Source organism: Lissotriton helveticus, chromosome 1_2 (genome assembly GCF_964261635.1).
Source record: "Lissotriton helveticus chromosome 1_2, aLisHel1.1, whole genome shotgun sequence".
Classification (NCBI taxonomy): Eukaryota; Metazoa; Chordata; class Amphibia; order Caudata; family Salamandridae; genus Lissotriton; species Lissotriton helveticus.
In genome coordinates this window covers 111650991-111675204 of record NC_136058.1, presented here as the reverse complement: position 1 = coordinate 111675204, position 24214 = coordinate 111650991, and the positions used below count along the sequence as shown (strand labels likewise).

At 40.4% G+C, this 24214-nt stretch overlaps 1 protein-coding gene across 1 annotated transcript in view; it reads right to left on the bottom strand.

Annotated features, from left to right (window-relative positions):
• LOC144798715 (FRAS1-related extracellular matrix protein 1-like) overlaps positions 1-24214 on the bottom strand; it is a 1110445-nt gene that overhangs the window by 278366 nt on the left and 807865 nt on the right. Inside the window, exons 25-26 of the mRNA XM_078669731.1 lie at positions 13690-14104; positions 6589-6790 (exon numbers count right to left, since the gene is read on the bottom strand). Of these exons, the coding sequence (XP_078525857.1) occupies positions 6589-6790; positions 13690-14104 (617 nt within the window). The remainder of the gene's footprint in view (positions 1-6588; positions 6791-13689; positions 14105-24214) is intronic.

Here is a 24214-nt window from a genome sequence, read left to right as displayed (position 1 = left end):
AACTCTACAAGCAGCATATAATGTTTGGAGGGTGGTGGCAAAAAAGCTTGGTATCGGCCAATACAATTACTATACACGATTATATAATAATCACTCACTGCCAGGAGATATATTCAGGGACACAATTATGAAGGATTGGGACAATAAGGGGGTTAAAAAGATAGGGGATCTACTGGACACGGAGGGGGTAATTAGACAATTTCAGGACTTACAAACGAAATATGGTATAATGGGAAATAATTTTTTTAAATACTTACAGCTAAGAAGTTATCTAGCAGATAAAAGAGGCGGAATAATAGGGTTTGAACATAGTAGGATTATGGAATATTTAAAAAAGACGAACCGTTGCACAATTAGACAGCTTTATGCAGAATTGTATTCACTGAAAATCGATGATAGAGATAAATTCGCTACTAAATGGGTTGAAAAGGTGGGTGCCTCCTTGGAGGATGTTCAGACATCCTTGGATTTAGGGCATACAACTTTATGTTCTGCGACATTACAATCGCAACATTACAAAACAATATATTCCCTATATTATACGCCAGCCAGAATTGCACAGTGGGGTGGGGTCACTGGAATCACATGCCCACGCTGCGACTCAAGAGAGGCGGATATTGTTCATATGTTCGCTCAATATCCACAACTACATGCACTAAAAGGGGCAATCAAAAACTTTTTGGTAAACTCATTGGGAATTAAAAGAAAATTGACAGATGATATAATAATCCTTGGAGTCTCGGGAGGAACAGAGGACCACCACATAGAATTTCTGTTCATGGTAACGGCGGTGTATCGAATTGGAATTGCAAGAACATGGCTTGATAGGGTCCCCCCTACATTTGAACTTTGGATAGCAAGGTTGATCTCTACCTATAACATGGAGAAAGCTATCTATGAAAGAAAGGGCAGGAGGGCGAGAGCATTGGGTGAAAGAATTTGGCAACCTCTAGCTCGTTGGAAGAATAGTAAGAATTAAGGAAGGGCATCTAAGGCTGGAGTGAGTAGAAAGGAGTAGAAAGTTAGAAAGTAATGTTAATGGTATGTTTTTATCAAGTTTGTTAACGGTATGTAGAAAATACTAATGTGAATAGGAATATGATTCTTTTCTTTTTTTTTTTGTTCTTCTGTGTATTGAATGCATTATGTGCTATATTGGAAATTATTGTAAAAAATGGGATAAAAAATTTTAATTAAAAAATTAAAAAATAAAAATAAAAAATGTTCAGATCTACCTTATCTGGTTTAAAAAAAAGAACTATAATTGCATGGAAATGTCTGAAAGTTTGGTTGAATGTATGTGTAGAGCATGATTGACTGAAAGAATGCATTATACTGTATGATGAATTTATAGGGATAGATCTATGAGGAAGTGCTGCAGCGTGACACTGCAAGCCCTTTAGCTACACCGAGCTGCGTCACTTCTGAAGCACAGGAATTTGGCATATTTACATGAATATGTCGCAACTATGTGCTCCCTCTGCACTTGCACACAAACTGCAGCGATGCAGTGACGCAGGCACCCTTGCACCATGGTGCAAGGATATCTCTGTCGTAGGGAGATTGTTTTTGTGCAGGAAGGGACTACGCAGGGTGGCTTTTCCTCTCCTTGTAAATATGGAGGAGTCCTCAGCGCCATCACCACGTTACAAAAAGTGACGTACTGGTGGCGCAGGGGGCTTGTAAATCTGCCCCATAAGTGCTTAGGTATTGGCAGAGTGATACAATAAGAACATAGTGCTGGATGGCTGATTGACGAACGACAGGAGGTATCCTAGGCTGCATGAGTACTACTTCAGTATTTAGTGAAGTGTACCAATAGTATGTCTCTGCTTAGAGGTTTGTAGGGATTGTGCACAGAATATTGTATGTGTACTTGTGCTGGTGCTTAGGTCAGTCTATGAGAACACCACTGGTAATTAGAATGATGATAGTGCTCCAAACAGAGTGCTCAGTTAATTTATAAGTGCTTAGGTATTGTCTCAATGCCTGAGTCATTCTGCAAGTGCATAGACAGTGACTGGGTTCCTAGAGTGCTAGTAGTTGACAGCAGGATACGTTTATAATCGCTTATGTTTCAGCAGAGTGATTAGATAAGGACATGCTTCTGTCAGGATGGTTGTAGGAGTGGACACAGACTCACAGTGTGATTCCAGACAAGCATGACTATTACCTGGACGTCTGCAGGACTGACTCAGTAGTCTGCAAGGGGTTAAGGGGACACATATATTGTGCACATTTGACTGTACCACTGCTGACTCAAAATGCCCGAGTCAATCTGCAGGTGCATAGACAGTGACTGGGTTCCTAGAGTGCTAGTAGTTGACAGCAGGATACGTTTATAAGCACTTATGTTTCAGCAGAGTGAAGAAGCAGGTCAGCAGAGCTGCTCTAGAACCAGAGACCCAGGTCAGCAGAGCTCCTCTAGAGCCAGAGACCCATGTCAGCAGAGCTGCTCTAGAGGCCGAGAACCAGGTCAGCAGAGCTGCTGTAGAGCCTGAGAAACCAGGTCAGGAGAGCTGCTTTTGAGGGAGATAGCCAGGTCAGCGGAACTACTTTAGAGCCAGAGAACCAGGTCAGTAGAGCTCTTTAGAGGGAGAGAACCAGGTCAGCAGAGCTGCTTTAGAGCCAGAGAACCAGGTCAGCAGAGCTGCTCTAGAGCCAGAGAACCAGGTCAGCAGAGCTGCTTTAGAGCCATACAACCAGGTCAGCAGAGCTGCTCTAGAGCCAGAGAAACAGGTCAGCAGAGCTGCTCTAGAGCCATAGAACCAGGTCAGCAGAGCTGCTTTAGAGCCAGAGAACAGGTCAGCGGATCTGCTTTAGATGGAGAGAACCAGGTCAGCAGAGCTGCTCTACAGCCAGAGAACCAGGTCAGCAGAGCTGCTTTAGAGCCATAGAACCAGGTCAGCAGAGCTGCTTTAGAGCCAGAGTACCAGGTCAGCAGAGCTGCTCTAGAGCCAGAGAACCAGGTCAGCAGAGCTGCTCTAGAGCCTAAGAACCAGGTCAGCAGAGCTGCTCTAGAGCCTAAGAACCAGGTCAACAGAGCTGCTCTAAAGCTAGAGAACCAGGTCAGCAGAGCTGCTCTAGAGCCTAAGAACCAGGTCAGCAAAGCTGCTCTAGAGCCAGAGAAACCAGGTCAGTAGAGCTGCTTTAGAGCGAGAGAACCAGGTCAGCAGAGCTGCTTTAGAGGGAGAGAACCAGGTCAGCAGAGCTGTTGTAGAGCCAGAGAACCAGGTCAGCAGAGCTGCTCTAGAGCCTAGGAACTAGACCAGCAGAGCTGCTCTAGAGCCAGAGAACCAGGTCAGCAGAGCTGATGTAGAGCCAGAGAAACCAGGTCAGCGGAGCTGCTTTAGAGGGAGAGAACCAGGTCAGCAGAGCTGCTTTAGAGCCAGAGAACCAGGCCAGCAGAGCAGCTTTAGAGGGAGAGAACCAGGTCAGCAGATCTGCTTTAGAGCCGGAGAACCAGGCCAGCAGAGCAGCTTTAGAGCCAGAGAACCAGGTCAGCAGAGCTGCTCTAGAGCCAGAGAACCACATCAGCAGAGCTGCTTTAGAGCCATAGAACCAGGTCAGCAGAGCTGCTCTAGAGCCTAAGAACCAGGTCAGCAGAGCTGCTCTAGAGCCAGAGAACCAGGTCAGCAGAGCTGCTGTAGAGCCAGAGAAACTAGGTCAGTAGTGCTGCTTTAGAGGGAGAGTACCAGGTCTGCAGAGCTGCTATAGTGGGAGAGAACCAGGTCAGCAGAGCTGCTTCAGAGCCAGAGAACATTGTCAGCAGAACTGCTTTAAAGCCATAGAACTGGGTCAGCAGAGCTGCTTTAGAGCCAGAGAACCAGGTCAGCAGAGATGGTGTAGAGCCAGAGAACCAGATCAGCAGAGCTGCTCTATAGCCTAAGAACTAGGTCCGCAGAGCTGCTCTAGAGCCAGAAAACCAGGTCAGCAGACCTGCTGTAGAGCCAGAGAAACCAGGTAAACAGAGCTGCTTTAAAGGGAGAGAACCAGGTCAGCAGAGCTTCTTTAGAGCCAGAGAACCACGTCAGCAGAGCTGCTCTAGCTGACAGTGACTGACTGACACTGACTGATTGACACTGACTGATTGACACTGACTGACACTGATTGACAGACACTGACTGACACGGATTGTCTGACTGACTGACACTGACACTGACTGACACTGACTGACTACTCTCTACTACTCTACTACTCACTCTCTACTACTCTCTCTACTGCTCACTCTCTACTACTCTCTACTATGCTACTACTCACTCTCTACTACTCAGTCTCTACTACTCTCTTCTACTCACTCTCTACTATCTCTCTACTACTCTCTACTATTCACTCTCTACTAGTTACTCTCTACTACTCACTCTCTAATACTCACCCTCTACTACTCTCTCTACTACTCTCTTCCACTCACTCTCTACTACTCTACTACTCACTATCTACCATTCTCTCTACTACTCACTCTCTACTACTCTCTCTCTACTGTTCACTTTCTACTACTAGCTCTCTACTACTCTCTACTACTCACTCTCTACTACTCTCCACTACTCACTCTCTACTACTCTCCACTACTCACTCTCTACTACTCGCTCTCTACAACTCACTCTTTACTACTCACTTTCTACTACTCACTCTCTACTACTCACTCTCTACTACTCTCTCTACAACTCACTCTATTACTCACTCTTTGCTACTCTCTCTACTACTCACTCTCTACTCTCTATTACCCACTCTCTACTCTCTACCTCTCTAACGCTCTCTACCTATTTCTCTACTACTCTTTCCCTCTCTACCTCTGCACCTCTAGCCTCTCCACCTCTCTCTACATGCACACATATGCACATATATATATATATATATATATATATATGCATTTATATATATGTATGTGCATATATATATATATACACATACATATATAAACATATATATAATCTGCATATCTATATAAATACAAATATAAATGCATGCATACATATACATATATGCATACATATGCATGTATGTTCATAAACGTTTAAAAAACACTAATAAAAGCAAAGCTAAAAAGCCACCTAATTACAAACAGAATTGCTTTAACTTAAACGAGGGCGAGACCTATTGCGTTTTCAATGCTTGTTTACTTTTGTTCCATCAAGAAGGCATTCAGATGTGTCACACATTTGCCATGAATTCTGAATGTTAGCACTCTAATTGCTCATTAGATCACTGTAGTAAAGCTACTGCTCACCAGGGAAGTCTGCTGCTGGTATTGAAAGTACATGTTTCAGTCTGCATGTCAGAATTATTTTTATGAAATAAAAAAGGATTTGAGAAGTCACTCAAAATGTGCCCTAATTTTTCTTTCTGCAGCAATAATCATATTTTCTATGGCAAAATGAACCCCCTTATTTCGTTCCTTTTTATATTAAATGTTTTAATAGTTACTTTATTCCAATCATGATGGCTTCAGGTGTGCTATACTTTTGTCATAAGTAAGGCTGTTAGCACTCTAGTTGTTCTTTAGAGAACTCTGGGAAGCTGCAGTAGAACACAAAGGAATCAACTGACAGTCTCTGCCCTTGTTGGATGTACAGGTTTTATTGAGAATGTCAAACTTAATTCTCACATGACTGAGAAAGATAATGTGAATTTACAGAAAATTTGCTCTCAGTTTAGCTTATAGATCACCTTCCAAACCTCTGTGAGAAAAGCATGAGAAAACAGTTTTCTCTCAAACATGATTCATGATATCCCAGCAGAAGGCTTTTTCACATGGTAAAATCACCTTAGAACACAACACAATTCCTAAAATGAGTATGGTACCATCAACAAATGATTTATAATGTAACTAAAGTCTTAAAACCTTCTATTAACCGCAATGCTGTTTAATGAGGTGCTATCATATATATTGGTCCCAAAATGGCTGCCAGCACATCTTGGATAAAGTGCTGACAGCCAATCAGATCTCACGATGAAATGTGTTGTTAGGCTCCGCCCAGATATATATATCTGCATTTCTTTCCTTTAATATCTAAAAAACTACTGAACAGATTTACACCATTTAATCAAAAAGCACGCGTGTGAACCAAGGACTACCTCTTTGCCAAATTTGGTGTAATTCCGTTCAGCAGTTCGAGCTGTAGCTGCGATTAAAGGTTCCTATGGAAAATTGCATGGGGAAACCACGTTTTGGGACCCCCATTTGTTCTTCCCCCCCGCTTGACGAATCAGCCCGAGACTTTCAGGATAGGAGTGGACCAGAGCGGGCCATAAGTTTTGAAAATTTTGCGAAGATTCGTCGACCAGGGCCAAAGTTATTCCAAATAGAATGTTGCGGATTTCCTATGGAAAATAGATCCCAACTATAACTACCTACTGGCGACCGCCAGTAGGTAATATATATATATATGTATGTTTGTCACACAGACAGACACACTGCATGTACATTGTGAGCAATTAACACTGATGATGTGACAAATTGTGTGAAATAAGGCATTAGTTCAGAAGAAGTGTTTTGCGGGTAACAATATCTGTATTGTGTTGCACGTGAGAAGCCGCAATACTTAGTACTGCACATGTAGCAAAACTGAGAAACCAAGGTAAACTCACCTGTTTTGAGATTCTCCAAGTGTCCAAAATAAGGATTGCGCAGGATCCTGAAGGTGAGATCTTCATGAATGCTGTCCATGTCTGAGGCTTTGAGATTGTGAGCTGTGATCTGAACGGCCACTCTGCCATCTTTCAAACTTTCCACAGCCGTGGGACTTTCTTTAACAATGAGAGTGGGTGGGAGCTTGTCTTCATGTTCCACCTATCCCGTATTTTCAAAGTAAAAAAAACCCAGTTATCACAGATTTTAAAGTGTATTAGAAAATGATTCATCAGAATGAACCCATCATGTTGACTACTGCATATCTATATAGGTTTGATCTAAAATATTGTGTAATTGTATAACACTTTTATGGATGCAGGTCTTTTTCAGAGATTACTTCTTCCATCCCATCACACTTTTTGAGTGAACCTCAAGGCCACTGAAAAAGTGTTTCACCATTGTGTCATGGTTAGACAATCTTGTATAAATGTTTAAAAAGTTAATGTGCAAACTCCAACAGCGGAAATACCACATATTGAAAATAAAGCATGGGATCGTAGTTTAAAATGTTAATGCGCTTGCTAATAAAGGGACAAAGTTAACCAAAATCAAGCTGCTCACACAACAAACTAAATGGCTCACTGGATAGTTGAGTGTAATTTCAAGCCTACAATTAACTTCGCTTCATCCTGAAAATAAGCTAGCGAAGGGAAATTATTGTCCATGAATTCACTGTAGTGTGAAGTCCCTGAAGAAGGCCTGGAAAAGTGTGTTCGTTGTTCGCATGACTGTAACTCGGCCAAGTGTTGAGTTTTATACCACTGAGATGCGATCTATCAAAACTTTTTTCACCTGCTCAGATAGTGCGCGCCTCCTCGGGGAAGCCCACCTCTAGGCCACTGTCCAACTAATTAGCTGCTTCACTGAGTGCATTGAGCAATCTTTAAGTGATGGTTGCCCACCTGACGTCTTATGACAACTAATTAGCAAACTAGGCCATGGACAGAAGCATGCAGCATGGGTCGTACTTCCAATTAACACTTTGCATACCATGCGGTGACATCGCACTGTTTAAGAGAAATTGTCTTATTGGTTACATCAATATTAATCATGATGGCTTTAAAGAGCTATTTGGCTAAAAACAGTCTTCTTCAATCAAAAATATAGTGTTTAAGGTTGATAGATTAGTACATTGTAATTAAATGATATATTCTCCTACACAATCGTAAAAAGACTAAAAAGACTACTGTACCATTAACACAGCACAGTATCATTAGGATTTAATTAATAAGAAGTGACTGGTCCCCTTTTTGTACCAGTACTTGTACAAAACAAACACACATACAACAAGACTTTACTGTCTTATATTTCTTTGATCATACACACTAAAGCCATCCCGTATAATTGTGGCAATCTGCCTTGCAAAGCATACAGCTGTTGAAATGAGTTCAGAGTTTTCTAGCTTGCAATGGGATTCAAGCTCACCTGGGAGCTGGTCAAGCAAATCTTTCCAAAACACTGCCTCTTGAACTTTTGCCAAAGGAGCCTCTCTCTGGTGGCTCCAAAGGCTGCCATGTTGAACCTGTCAGTCCCGAATAAGCAGTTCCGCGGCCCCCACAGAGATCTCTTGCTTTACTACTTGACGTGGTCGCATATGAAAGGTACTTGGGGACATGTCAGAAGATGAACATTTAAAATGTGATTGTTTCTTTTCAAGTTTGGCCGACCGATTGTTTCAGCCATGTGGACTTTCTGTTTCACAGCATTTATAATGCATGGGTTCTGGAATCATGCACATAAACAAAGTGACAGTTCATAAGAGAAGCTTCAACTGCTATAGATAAGCAATTAAAACAGAAACACAGGCGACGTGTTCCTTTCATCTCCAGGCGCACGTACCAAATACGGCAATCCCAAATTTGTAATTGCTGCATTGCCTTGTTTTCTCTTTCTTGATGTTTACTTATAATTGTTGTTTTTACTTTTACTACAGACTGTATACTCCTAAAACAACAACATTAAAGAAAGGCGGCACTTAATTGAAATAACACTTAATTGGAATATACAGTCATGCACGTTAATATGTTACGAAACATCCAGCCTCTATATTGTTATGGTTGAAATAAATGTTCTATACAAAATACACTTTCTCTACTCCGTTAACTTCTAAAAATTTTCAACAGTGGGCATTTAAATCTCAAAATCAAACATTTTTAACCAGATACGTTTGCTTGGTCATGTTTGCCTGTCAGCCTATCATTAAAAACTAATAAGATTTCACACTCTCATCAACGAAACATTCAGTGAATAGATTTATCTGAAATGGCCCATGATGGAGCACGTTTCACAGAGGAACAAGCCTCGTGCTGAAAAAGTGGCACAATTGAGAAAATGGTGTTTAGACTTCCTGATTGTTGGCTTACATTCATTTACATTTCGGATATGCTCAGAGGACCATCTGTACATTCAGATTCAGGAGAAAGGAGCTGTGCATTCTGAAACTGACCTTTCCAATGTAATGATAAACGCTTGCAAACGTAGGAGGGCCTCGGCAGATTAGCTGTGAGAAACAATGTATAGGGTGTGCTTTTGTGTGTGGGTCTGTGTCTATTATACAGTGGCTGGAGTCTGCAAATAGGTATCGGAACCGTGCTCAGTGGTGCAATGACTGCATTGGTGGCAGGACAGAAGGTATGGGGATGGGTCAGAGGTGTGGCTAGAAAGAGCAAAATGCCCTGTATCTATTTTGTTGACCTTTCACCTACAAGTAAAATTACACACATGGTCTCAGCAGTAGGTGCATTAACCCTGTGGTATATCGCACTGTGACTGGAACCTTTGACATTCAGGTAACACCTCTTCAGTAGGTACACAACCTACTGAGCCTTCTCACTGGGATTAGAATGTGCAATACTGCTTTAAAGGCCCAACCTAAGTACTACTATTCTTTTTAACATGTGTGAAGGGTGACCTGTACAAACACATCTCAAATATTTTGTTCCTAGCTAGGCTGTCAAATGCTTCAGGATATTCAGGCTCTCTACTGAACCACATAAATAGTTAATTTTAATTATTTTTTACATTTCAATGTGGGAATAAACACATTGGTCCTCAAGCACCACAAGTATTGCTAACTTGACACTCTCTCAAAATGTCATATTTTCACCGTTATTAATGTATACACGATGGACAAACCAGCAGATCACTTATCTGTCTGACTGGAAGAAATAAGATTGACCATTGTCAATGGACAGAATACACATATGCCAAACACTTAATTAAAGACAGCACGTTTTTTAGGAGGTATGATATGTCAATATCTTCTATAAAATTCAACTGGTTGGATCTTGATGACACTTATATGTTGCAGGAATGCATTTAATGTTGAATGCCTTTCATATAGTGCTATATTCACTAATGAACATTCATCGACCTTGAAAAACTCAAAAAGTCATTTTCTGGTACAGTGGACAGCGGCCACATTGAATAAATCTCTGATCTTAAGTTATGAGTTGGGTTGGTGAGCAAATGCATTCCACAGTCAAAAAAACAGGAGAAGAGCATATTGTGACAGGGAGAAACCAAGATGGTCGGAATCTGTAACATTGTAAGCCCACTTTTTAGTAAAAGAAGCTATGTCTAAGATGCTAATAAATATGTTCACCGGTAAGTTAAACAAACACCCTCTAACTTTGTATTGACATGCCTTTTAGATAACAATTAAGTCATATCATTTCATATCTTTATTCCATTCCATTATAATCAAATAATCATAGAATTGCATCAAAAATTCAATAATTATATAGGAAAGAATACACTTAAAGCATAGTCCATTTAGAAATAAAAATAAGAAAATATAACAGGAGATAAGTATTAATTATGCAATTTACTTTCTCAATATTTAATATCAAGGACCACTAGTTAAAAGACTAATTTAACTATTGGTATTTAGCCCTTCCTAAAAGTATTTTTTAAAACAATAAGCATCATTGCACATCTGCTCCTTGTAAAACCAAGTCTATTCCAAAGAGGGAATAGAAAGCGACAGAAAAATGGTTCATAAAACTTACAAATGATGAAGTGGAGAAGTGTCGGGGAAGACAATTTATCACAGGGACAGTTACAGATAGAGGCCAAATCGTATTGGTCTAAGGAAAAGCAAATCTGGTGGCAAATCAAACCCAATCTAAAACAAAAAAAGAGCGAACACTCTCAAGGATGTGAGACTTGGTCTAGATAGGGTTCTAACCATATAGTTGCCCACATGATTATATATTCTGTGTCTGAGGATTTATGTAGCTCCAAACCTTCCCCTCTCCTGTCACCTATGTTCTATGAAGGACTGCTTAATCCAGAGTTTGTCTATCCTGGTTATCTCCATTGGCTTTGAAAATAAGAAATGTCCCCCAATTTGAGTCAAATTAAGGGATCCTCTTGATGAGGGTCATAGAATCAAAACATTTTGGCTGTCCCCTCTTGATGAAGCTAAATCTCCATGCCTTTCTAGTATACAGTTACACTCTCCATTTCATAATAAATATAACCTACATATCTTACCAAGGGTAGGATAGTGGACTACAAAAACCAGCAGAACCCATTGTAGTGATATGTATGCACAGGAGAATGATCAGCCAGTCCTACGTACCAACCATTCACAACTGTTAAAGTCAAATTAGGTTTTAGAGAAAAGCGGAGGCAAATTAATACAAGTTCTATCTGATCTAGACAAAAAGAATGGGGGTATGAGATGGCGACCCTAAGTCGTGTAGCATGCTGAAATGAATGACCCACCCACATAGCTAATGTAAGACACAAATTCGAGCCTTTCCATTACAGTATGCAGGTTTTTCACATCCATGTTAAAATTCAACAGTCACTTATTAGATTTGACAAAACCTCTCAGGACCGCCTGAAAGATCCAATTTACCAACAGTAGCTGCCATCCCATCAAACACTGGAACCTCTCTAATATGTAGCCTGGCATGCCAGTTTGATCTGCAATAATGACGGTCAACTGAGACCAGTTGTCAAATAAATATCCTGCACATAAGCAAATACACTGAGGCAATAAAATAAACTTGCACTATTAACGAAGGTATTTAAAGTAGGCTAACCACCTACGCACAAGGTGTACCAGGCCAGTGAGCACCTTTCTATTTCAAGAACATGTATACCACAGTGGATGGGAGGTGGTCTAGGGTGGGAGGGTCTAGCTAAAATGAATAGTGTTACTATAAAATTACCATTGCTGCATAAGCCATCCAATTTTAGTAAGATACAAAATAAAAACGTTATCAAAGTGAGTCTCAAATTTTTATGTCACATTCTTCCACGTCACATCAGCATTATTTACCCACTAGAAAGTTTGGGCCTGATGAACTACATGGTCTCCTCAAGTTTAGCACTGAAATGTTTGTTATCTAGTGCATCTATTCTGAGCTTCACTTGTTATGTTCCCTAACCTAGGCCTAAGTAGCAAAGCAACCTTACCTACATTTGTCCTACATTGCTCTGCATAACGGTTCTACCAATGACCTTTTACCCAGTTAAGTACTGAATAAATATTGATTGGTTTCCTTGAAACTACCCTCATGTATTATGCATAAGGATTCTCAGCATCATATCTTAATCCCCTGAACATGACGTACAACACATTTGACATACTCTGTACAAAAGTCATCGCTACCTTCATCCTTGGGCGACAAGGCTACTTTACAGAATTACATATATTGATTTAAGCTCATTTACATAATTGTACTCACAACATATCGGTTGTGGTAGAAACGCTGAGGCTACCTTTTTGGTATAAAAGAATTGCATCTTCACTAGGTAGTCAGAGGAGACGCTTCTACGCTGGCACTGACACAGAGGTCCCTGCACGCTGAAGCTTCAACACTCAGTGATCTGACATCCCTTGCGGGATGTGCAACTTGTGAGCAAGCTCGCAGCATGGCAAGGAAAGCTGCTTTTATTCTTTGATTAGTCCCAGTAGGCACAACATATGTCAACACCTAACATTATTATGCCAGTGGCAACTCTATGTCAGAAATATTCATAATTGTGCCAAAGATGACCCCTGACAGGTCATGATGCCAACCACATGCACGTATATATGAAGGAACAAATGCGTACACATGCACATAGATCCATTTAAACAAATACACATGAATACATGTGGACTCTACTCGCACTGTCTGAAAAAAGGTTGTTACCAATATCTATCCAGCCTCTCCTTGGCTAGAGGGCTTCTAATGCATGGTTCGCCCACATTTCCACTCTCCGGCAGTCTAATGGTAAAGTGACTCCATTCTCGCTATTGCTGGCACTTTTGTTTGGCCCAGTTTTCATACATATTGTATGACTGATAAAGCGTGGCTTGCAAAGTGATGAACTCCATGTGACTTTGCTAAATTCAGAGTGGAGACAGGTGGTCATGTTGTAGGTACCTCAGGCCATCACAGTGTATGTTTGTGTGTAAGCGTGTGGCCATGCCATTCACTTGACTGATGCCCACTTCAAGGATACTGAGATATCAAGATATGTAGTGTTGACTTTTTTAGTACGACTAGAAACTCTGAATTCCAAACTGTGTTGTCTTGCAATTCAGGGTGCTACTTTCAGGGTACTGGTTGCTTTCAGAAGCTCCTGTGCCACCAGTTAGAGACCTTGATGTTGAATATAGCAGACACACTCATGTTGCATGAACAAGGCATTCTATGACTCTTTCAACTGGCTCACCAATTGTGGGGTAAAAGAAACAGAGGCATTACAAGATAAATAATCCATCAGCAACCAAAAGGAGGTACATTAAAAAACATTGCTTAACAATGTTTTTTTAATCTTAATGTTTGAGATTTATTTTAGGTGAAAACACCACCATACTTAAAGTAGTGGGAAAACAAACCTAATTAGCTTATTCAGAGGCTTATTACCAATGCTTAAAAGGGTAGTCCTAAACGATATGCAAAAGAACAGTGTTCTACAATGAGAAAATTAACAGACATTTTCAGATCGTGTAAATTAAAAAGTATACAGGCGTTAATACAGTGCCAGTATTAAAACTCACTTATTGTGCTGTGTATAAATGGATTTTTTGAACGTCCTTATAATATACTTGCCTGTATTGTGAAGACCACTGGATCTTCCCTCAGCTGTCCTTCCACCAGAAAACCACGATTCACCTTGTCACTAGCAATGAACAGAAACTTATCAAGTTCTCCGCCTCCTCCATTGTGCTTGTAGGAAAGATGTCTATTGTTCACATCAGTCTGGGTGAACTGGTTGTGTTGAAGAACGGCCTCTTTCAAAAAGAGGTGGCCATGCTGGGGAGTCTGGGTAACGTGATAGGTAAGATTGTCCAATGGACTATCTGGATCCGTAAGCTCAAGGATGTCATGAGAGATAACCACCAGACTTCCTTGTAGTACTTGAATACCCTTGCTAGAGACAAGTGTAGGTGGTATGCGGTCTGTGTGTTCAATATTAAGCTGCATTAGGCCATCTTTAGCCTTCAATCCATTGCTGACGGTGAAACTGTGGAGGACAAAGAACAATTTGCATAACATAATTATATGATCATTAGATTCATGTTTGGCAATTATAATGGATAACAAGCAGCCTCGGACAAGAATGCTCTCTTAAAAGGTTTACTTTAACGTATGCATTGATGTGGTCATTTCATTCATAAAAATAAACATTCTTTCATGCTAAAGAAACATGAGTATAAATAGACACACACTTTAGAACAATGTACTGCTTTAAGACAAAAAACCTAAAACATGTAATTTCTGGCTCCCCCGACCATTTGCAATAATATGCATGCACAATGCTTAGCATTTAGGGCCAGATGTATCAAGATACCCTTTTGCGATTCTCAAATAGCGATTTTTAAGGAATCGCTATTTGAGAATTGCAAAATGGTACGTATGTAGAAATTCGCTTTTTTTTTAGCAATTTCTTAAAATTCCTTAATTGCGATTAGCAAATTGCTAATCACAATTAAGGAATAATTTCCCATTCATTTCTATGGGCCAGGAGGTCCATAGGAATGAATGTGAAATTATTCTCAATTTGCGATTCGCAATTTGCTAATCGCAAATTGAGAATAATTTCAAGGGTGCAAGGGTGTCTTAAGGACACCCTGCTGCACCCTGAAATTGACATGTGTGCGCATATGGCGTATATACATGCCCTAAGGGCATGTATGAGCATCACATGCCACCTTTACGAATTGCAAAAAGTGCATTTGTAAAAGAATTCGCAAATTACCACCAACTACAAGTTGGTGGTAATTTGCGATTTCTTAGTGTATATTCGCTAAACTTTCTTGTTTCTTACATACCATTTAAGGAATCGCTTTTTGCGACTCCTTAAATGGTAGCGCAAAATTAAGGAATCGCAAATTTTGCGATTCCTTAATTTTGCGATGCATTTTTTCCATACATCGCATTTCCCATTTTTTTTGTCGCAAACGCTGCTATTTTGCGTTTTGCAGCGTTTGCGACAAAACAAACGCTTGATACATCTGCCCCCATGTCTTTTGACAGTTAAACATTCATATTTAAAGATTAGGGGAGACAGAAAACCAAGCGGTCACTAAAATGTGAATAGGGCACAATACTTAAAGAGCAGAGTTTAGTTTAAACAAATTACAAAATCCAGTTTGTGTAGCGATGGGTTAGAAAAAAGAAAGATGGATTTGGCGCCCAAACATATGAAAGCCAGTTGTGTTTAGATTGTCCATAATTCCATGGACATTGAAACTGTTTTGGGAGCAACAGATATTTTAAATGGCTGCCCAGCAACCAACCCGAATGTTCTAAGCCAGACTTTCCCAAACTGTGGGCCGTTAGCTGATTTTTGGTGAGTCAGGAAGGTCCGAGCAATAACTAAAACTGCTTTTACATTTTGTATTTTTCTTGTCTCATTAGCTAGCCTGTGTTGAATAGAGAGAGGTTACATGTCAGGCAAGTCTTCTGCTGCTTATTCCTTTAACATGTACATAGGTGTTTACTTTTCATTCTCTGCCTGCAAAGTGAGAGGAGTTTTTAAAGTGAATTATATGACTAATCTTGCTGGAGTACATGGAGTGTGAAAGAAAAGCCTTTTTTTTTTGCATTAAAGAATAAAATGGAAATACATGCAAATGAACTGCATACATTCAGCAGCTAAAGAGCAAAAAAATGAAGCTCTTTTTTTGTAATTTTGAGGTGTGCTGGGACAGAGAGTTTAATAGGATCAACACAAATCAAGAACCTTTACTTGGTAATACACAAATGATAACTATTCACAGAAACAGGATTTCCACACATTATCATTGGTTGTATAAGTAAAACTGTATGCCTTTGTAAATGAAGTACCAATTTCTATGGAAAAAGTGCTGTCTGTAAATGCCAAAACGCTACCACACAATGCTTTAGTTACATTAAAAAAAAATCACCCTTCTCATTCCATTAAAGTTAAGTGGGTTGTGAAAGTATGTCATTCTAAGAATTGGTTGTGATTCTAACATGTTTGGGAAGTACTGGTCTAAACAGAGAGCCCAGTCCTGAAAAGGTGAAGGGAGCCAATCAAATATGCTCAAACAGTAAGCTATCTTGTTGCCAACAGCCCAAGCTACGAATACTTAAACCGACCAAGCGTATCGAAAGACAAGGTGAAGCATATTATGCTGAGACGTGAGATAATTATCCTTCATTGCCTACACGTTATAGGTGAGTTAATGCCCCAGCTCCTAGAGATGCTTCAGGTCATTGCATTGAATGGGCTAGATGAAAAGCAAATTGTGCTGAGTGTTATAGTTGGAGTGCTAAGAATATTACTTTCTAACATACAAAAATAAAAACAGAACACTGACGAAGAGTCTGGAAATAAAATACACATGTACTATGTTTTAAGACAATTCAGCATGTGCTAATGAAATCTAGAGTATATTATGTAATTATATGGAAAAACACACAGACATTTGCACATATGCAGACAACAGACGGAAAGTTAAGGTAGCAATTTGTGCATTTTCTTGCAAGTTTATTGGATGCACATTGAAAATTCACTTTCACTAATTGGTAGTCGATTATACTGTAAATCAGTCATAAATGTTGAGCTTTGATGATTCATTCATAATATTATAATCACGTCTCTATATATTTGAACTTGCTTTAGTTCTTCTGTGCCTCACACTAGCTCAGCCAGCACCTGTCACCATATTGCTTGACCCTCGGTCCTCCCTACTTATTCCAACACTAATCCACCTAAATAAAACATTAAGATCCACAGTCACACTCCCGAAATCTTATATATAAACATCCATGAGCCTCACATATAAAGGCCACAAGTTCTCAATGTCCCTCAAGCTATTACAAATGCAGCACCTGCTTCACAAAATATTTGTTTTAGTACATAAAGTAGTAACAAAGTAGTGCCACTCATGTAGTTCAAAACTCAATTCAAAAACGTATAGCCAAAGACTTCCACCTCACATGTCTTTACATATGGAGATTTCTGCCATGGTGGAAGAGATATTGGCACATGAATGTATAATACAATTAGTATTAAATGGGGGAAGGACCAGGGTGAACAGTGGGAGAAGGAGAATAATTTGAAATGAATTGGGAGGGTTTGGGAAAAATAAGGAAGGGTTTGAGAGTGGTATGTTGGTACAAAATAAACATTGCCCAACCACTCCAATTCACAAAATACATTCCCAAAGTTACAGTCCTAATGGTGTCAAAACAGGGTCAAATGTGCTCCTGCCCAGCCTTGGAATAAATCAACCACAGCAAAACACTCTCATAGCAAACAATGGAGGCAGGGAATCAAATTAACAAAATAACATCTCCCTACAAACTAATGTCAAATCAATTAACTTAATCCAGCAGAAAATGTTGCACCGTTCGACGAATCTCAATGAAACTTTTCAAATATAAGCTCTTCCACCTCAGGTGCATCCTGGAAAGTTTCAGGGTGATCTGTCAAGCGGGGCCCGAGAAAAAAGGGGCTTTTACCCTTTCATTTTTCCATTGGAACTTTAGACACAGCTACAGTCCATAAGCCTCAATGGTTTAACACCAAACTTGGCAGAAAGCTAGACTTTGGTCCATGGGGCCGACGGATCTCAAACTGAGATTTGATTGACTGCCACCATATTAACAACGATGTGGCAGCAGCCATCTTAGAACTCAGGACTCAGTCCCGAGCCCTAGGAAAAGTAAAAATTAAAACAGACATACAAATAAATGAGGTTAAAATTTTGCAGCAAATTCACGTAAGATCAACAAATCAGCTGTAAAATTAAAGATACAATTTATGGGTGCTGATGCTACCAAGAACCAACCCCCCTGGGATTGGCGATGTCTCTGGAGAGGCAACACATTTATTATTTAGGGTGGGGAAAGCAGCCCCAACCCCAAGTTGGAAAAGGCCCTTCTGACCCCATTCTACGGGCCGCAACTTAGCAAATGGGGAGGGGGCGTGAAGACCCACTCCCAGAGCCATTCAATGGGCCTAGGTCGGGGACGGTATTTGGGGATTCCCAACACATGGGACATTGTCTATTTCCCAACCCAAGGGAGTGAGCAGGGAAAGTGTAATGCACTTCCACCTGGGAAACCTTTTTCCATGTCCATACACTCTCAGGCATAACCCTGAATGGGAGCAAAAGAATACTGCTCCGGTGGGGGAGAAGCAATGCAGGCTCCCACTGCCCCCAGGATGGATGAAGGCAGGGGAGCCAGCGGGGCTGTGGAAACTCTGAGCCTCCTCCAACAGCACCCAACAGGGCCCTGCTGTGCTGTGCCTTTATGGTAATATCTACCATGCCCCAATTGTCTGTATATCTCATTGTCATAATCCATGCTATCTGGATTATGATAGCTCCATCCTTGTCGGCACGTTTTATGGTGATATCTGTGTTTTGTGCCAAGCTGACCAAATCTATGTTTTCCTTTCTAGAAATGTTGTAGGGAATGCATCTTTTCCTATTCTCTAGTTCCTTGACCTGTTTGAGGACCATGTTTTCAGAGGTCAAATTCTCTGCACTCATGAGATGAGAAAGCAAGTGCAGAGCATATCTATCAGTCAACTGCAAGTCTGGTGTATCTTCAATAAAATGTCTGAGTCTAATGGTTCTGAAGAACCTGTATAGTTTGCCTCTCAATTTGAAAATGTCAGGTCTGCCTGAAACCACAAATCCTAGACCCTTGGTCAACACGCTATACTCATGTGCCATAAGAGTATATTTTGAAATGCTGAGAATGGGGGATTTGCAAGTTAGTGGCCTCTAGCAGCTGTCTCTCCCCTGGTTAGTAAGTGTTGCTTCGCCAACCTCTGCCACAAACCCTGCCTCTCAGCCTCCATCTTCTACATTGTCCATGTCCTAAAACACATCTGGTAGTATCTGTCTGGGCTGGTGTAGAATCCGTGGTAGGATCCCTGGTCCCGGGTGCCTGGAAGGTTCTGGTTGTCAACTCACTAAGGAATCAGAAAATGCTACTCCTTTGTGATTAACCTGAGAAGCCGTGGAGTTGTAGAAACCTGGTCTCCAGTATGGATACACCTGTTCAATATTGAACCGGGTTTTATCTCTCTGTATGTTATCAATATTTTTACCCAACTGTATCGAAATGAATTTCCTCAATCCTTTTCTGTAGATTGTCCAATACAGCCTTGGCATAGGCAACAATACTGTTCATTCAGATCTTCTCCCCTAAATCACTTATTTGGCATTTGAGCTCATTCAATTCTTTCAAGGCTGTCTCAATACCCAGCACCATCCAGTGCCGGGAACAGTTTTTCCAGATGACGCTAAAATTATTTTAAAATCTCTCGCTGTGTGTGAAGATGGGTATATTTCTCACTTGCAGTCCTAACAGGATCACATCTGCTTTAAAATACTCTGTAAGCAATTTGCCACATAGTTTGTCCTTACAGCCTTCTTTCTTAACCTTTACAACTCATGTCAGCTCGGTTACTTAAATTATTGGGGGCAATAATGTTATTTAACAAAGAATCTGTCTCTTGACAGCTATTTGTACATGTGTGGGCCCACCAAGGGATTTTTCTATGTCACCACATATGTTTGATGCCATGTTTTGACTGGAATCGGTTACTGGCATTATTTGGCCTTGAGTACGCTGTGGAGTTATCTGTTCTTTCATACTGGTGTGCTTTTGTACCTCCAATATTCCGGTCGGGAGGTCAGCACTTCAGTGCTTAGCCAGACTCGAATACAGATAACAAGGCAGCATCCGCTGCATCTTCCGTCTGTATCGGCAATTGAAGAAGCGCGGTGCACAGAGTAGCTCTTCTGCTTGTGAGTATGGACATGTTTTGTGGGCAGATTTTCAGTTTTGTAGATTACTAATAGTAAGGGTGGTAACTGACCTTTCTTTTCTTCTTTTCTCCTGCCCGCAGTAATGTTTAATGTCTCAGTGATTTACGGGACTACAGAAAATTATTATAACGTTGTGTCAGTATTAAGGACTTCTTGAATAATTGAGCTGTGAGTCTTGGGGTTTAACTTTCTTTGAAGTCACTGGTCACAGATGACACTGGTATCAAGTCAACAATAAGCACTTTAATTAAGACACTGGTTGGTTTTGGTAATTGGGCTACTTCCTGCATATATTCACTATGCATTCGAAGCAGTGACAACCACATAGGGCTCTCACATCTAGAGTAGCCATCCGTGTGGATACCTGTAAATAAGATACTTTGGACCACTGGACTACACTTCGGATTTTGATTGCATATCTAATGGATTTGAATGCTGATGTTGATAAAGGCGATATTGGCGTACTCTGGTTTTGCCTGAGCCCTGATTCCGATAGTCCACATAGTGTACAGTGGTGGAGTACATGAACTGTGGATAATAGTTCGTGAAATTTGTAATTTTTTACTTTTGATTCTGTCTTAGAATGTAGGGAGATAGATGGTTGATGCTATCCAACCGATGCGAGGGTGATGAACAACTAGGGAGGTGGTTCTTTCTTGTTGTTGTTTTTCACTGAAACAGGCTCAGTACTGGTACTTAGGTTTTTCCGCTCTCTGTTTTTATGTGCGCAGGTGTGTTAGTTGGATGACAAAGTCCTGAGGAGACCCTGGTATTAATTTGGGGTTGAGGCCTCAACAAACCCCCAATTGGTTGACACCTACAAGTAACAAGAAAGGATTGTGCATGTATTGGAACCTCCCTCTGTTTCTCTGAGCCAATGAGATTATATAACCTTTGGGAACTGTATAGTGTCTTTGTGTATTAATTTGTTGTCAATATGATCACCTTGTGAGTACAGTCGTCTGCACTATATTCATATATTTTGCACCAGATTGCATATGTATGAATACAATACATATTTGATGGAAATTCTTACTTTGTCCAGTAATGTGTTTTCTACACTAATGTTTTACAGTAATGTTTCCCCACAATCAAGTTGAATTGAATTATGTTAAAACAAGATGGAGCCCTCAAGCTCATGGACGAGGTCTCTTTCCTTTTGAACGAGTCCCCAATTACATTTTGTTGGGATTTATATATAGGTGATTTTTGTGTTACTGACACTGGTGAGGGTTGTGCCAAAGCTCCCTGGTGGCTTACTACCTGTACTAAATGTTCAACAGCGTCTCCACGGTGCACCAATTCCTACTGTTGAAGTAAACCCTGCTTTACATAGAAAGAGGTAAATTTTTTTAGATGCTGTCTTTTGTTTTTTGTAGCTCCCCAAGGATTGTCCCTACCTCCTCTATGAGGGTATCTATATCGGCTATTGTGCAATTTCCACCCGCTCTTCTTTTCAGTTTGGGTGTTTTGCCCTTTCCCGGAAGTGCCTCTGATGGAGCAAGCTGGCAAAACAAAATTTTGTGTACCCCTTGTGAAGTCAATGTTCCATAACCTTAACACTTGCTAATGATGTATTGTGACACACTAACCAACAATAGTAATAGATGCACATACATGAACATGGGGAAATACTAATTTTGCTCTGCATGTATCAATATAATTAACTAATTTGTATTGTTATGGTATTGTGAGCAAATGCGCAGCTTAAAATTAAGTAAACGCAATATAAATGTGCTTGTTGTACACGTAATTGTGCTAAAAGTCGCCAGAAATTTAAGTATAAAACGCATTTATGTGGCTTACCTGCTAGGTAATAACTAATAGGGAAACATTAGTATGGTGGGAGGTAAACAGAAGGGCTTTAGTTCCATATTTAACATGAATTTGTGTTTGTTTTTATGATAGTTCCAAAAGTGGCCTCTGAGGCCTAAAAGAAAATGGCAGATCGGGTAAACTGTGAGCAAATGTTGGACAGCGCAGGTGCGCCTAAGGCCTGCAAGTCAGAGTGAACTGCCTGTGCTTGGGGAGGTTCAAGGCTACCATGCCCCGGAACTTAGGATGGATGCCAAACATGGACGATTGAATGTTCTGGTCCTGGGAAAAAGTCCTGAAGTTGCAAATGGAGAAAGTAACTAGGCCATGGACTGTCCTAAAACAAAGCCCCTTTATTTTTCTGCTGAATCATTGTGAAGATGATGTTGTAATGGTGAGGAGATGCTCACCCACCCCAAATTGTCCAATCAGAACCCGAATTGGAAAGGCCAGATACTTTTTAGATAGATTAAGGTAGGAAATTAGTGTATAAAACCCCCTGATTTTGCTTGGAAGGGGTCGCTCTTTCGATTTCTTCACGAAGTGCTGCCAGACTGAAGATCGATTCCTGGATGTAAGAACTTTTCTTTGTGAACTTATTTGTTTGCTTTGCAGGATTGAAAGGATAAGATGAGGGTGTTAGTTAGGGATGCCAGGAGAGAATGAATTTGGAACTATCTGTTCTTTGCTAAACTTTTAACTGTTCTCTAAAAGCGATTTTTCTGAGCTCTAATAAAATGTTTTGAAATAAAATTTAAGAATGTTACTGAATAAAGAATTAATTAATGCCTAAATGTCAGACATATTAAAGTTTGCTGTTAATAAAATTGGGAAAATGGAATTTTAAAGCTGGTCTTGTGATTTTCCTACGCCTAATTTTCTTTCTAGCAGATCCATTGCCACTATGGTGGTGTGTCTGAATAAAATTCATGTTTTGATTAAACCATGGTAAATGTATAAATTGTAGGTACAAATAGTAGGTTTTAAATAGGTTTTAGACACTCCGCCAAATGATATAGCATTACTCCTTTGTGTTTTACCAAAATTCCTGAAGCCCGTTTAAGAGAATAGAGTAGATGTGCAGTGTCATGGGCCCCACTGACGAATGAGTGTGTTAGGAGGTTTCAGGGATATGGTAAGTACTAATTAGAAATGCACAGTGCATTGGTCTGTTTCAAAAGAGGAGTGTTGACGTATACTGCGGTGGTATCCTCGTATATCATTGTTTAGGGACCTTAGGTGTGAAAGGATAAATGTATAATGAGGACAGTCTATGAAATTTCAGCCTTCAAGCACAGGGATCAATGGGTATCCTGATTAAAACTTACTGCTGAGAGAGTAATAGAACTTAATCCGAGCTTGATTGAAGAGTAAAGGGAGTGGCGTCTCTTTTTGCTAACGATAGAGGAATTCTGTGGTGGGTTCGATGGAAGCGCTGCCTACTAGTGATACAGAGTTCATGCGTATATGAATAGGGTTTTCTGTATGAATGTGTGTAAATGAATTTGCAATACGCTTTCTGGTGAAACTCTGGGATTGTCTCTAAGGAGGTGAAAAGGATCTCTGTATATGCTTTCCCGGAGAAACAATTTTTTCATTCCCTGATAGAAGGGTAAGGTAGGGTAGTGCTACTTTATCGACGAGTTTAAAAATTCTGAGGAGATGAGCATCGTCTACTCCAGTTACAGAATACTTGTTTAATTGAGAAATCTATCACTTTATTAGCGAAACAGGCAAATGGTATTGTTTTGTGTAAGTTGCTAACGGATTTTGTAAAATACCTTGTAAATACGGCTTCTTGAAAAAACCCTGTAAAGGAGGGGTCAGTCGGCGCTGCAGGAGCCGGAGTGCTGGTGACGTCAAAAGTGTCGCGCTGGGATTGGTCCACGTGACCGAGACAGAGTAGGAGCTGATTGGTGCATCACAAAAAGCAGCAAAAGTTATTGGTTAAGCACTATAGTGACGTATTGTGTTCTAATTGGTACATTAGTGCAAGCCGCGCTGTGATAGGTTGGTGTTACGGAAACAGCAATAGAGTAGTGCGCGATCTTTTGAAAGAATGAAATTTACTGAAAATGTTGTACTACTATTATGATGATGACAAGAAGAAACCTTCATGGTTTAAAAAGTTGAAAAACATGTTTGTAAAGGACAAAGAGGTAGTTACGAGAGAGGGAAAAATACTTCCTTCACCGAAAACACCTGCTTCTTATATGATATCGAAATATGGTTACCATACGTGTGTTTGGTTGGAGAATTGGGTACGGTATACCAAGGATGATGGTGTGTTGGCTTTTCCAGAAGGAGGATCTATTGATTTGGAAATTCTAAGAAATTTGAGAGACAAAATGATGAAACTTGAACCGAGACTTAGACCAACTCAATTTGAAGCACTAGTTGAGTGGGAAGATGAGATGCATGAACTGGAAAGTGAGAGGTTGAGCAGGCATATCAGGCCAAGAGGTAAAGGCTGAGATTTATGGGGAGAAACCCATGAA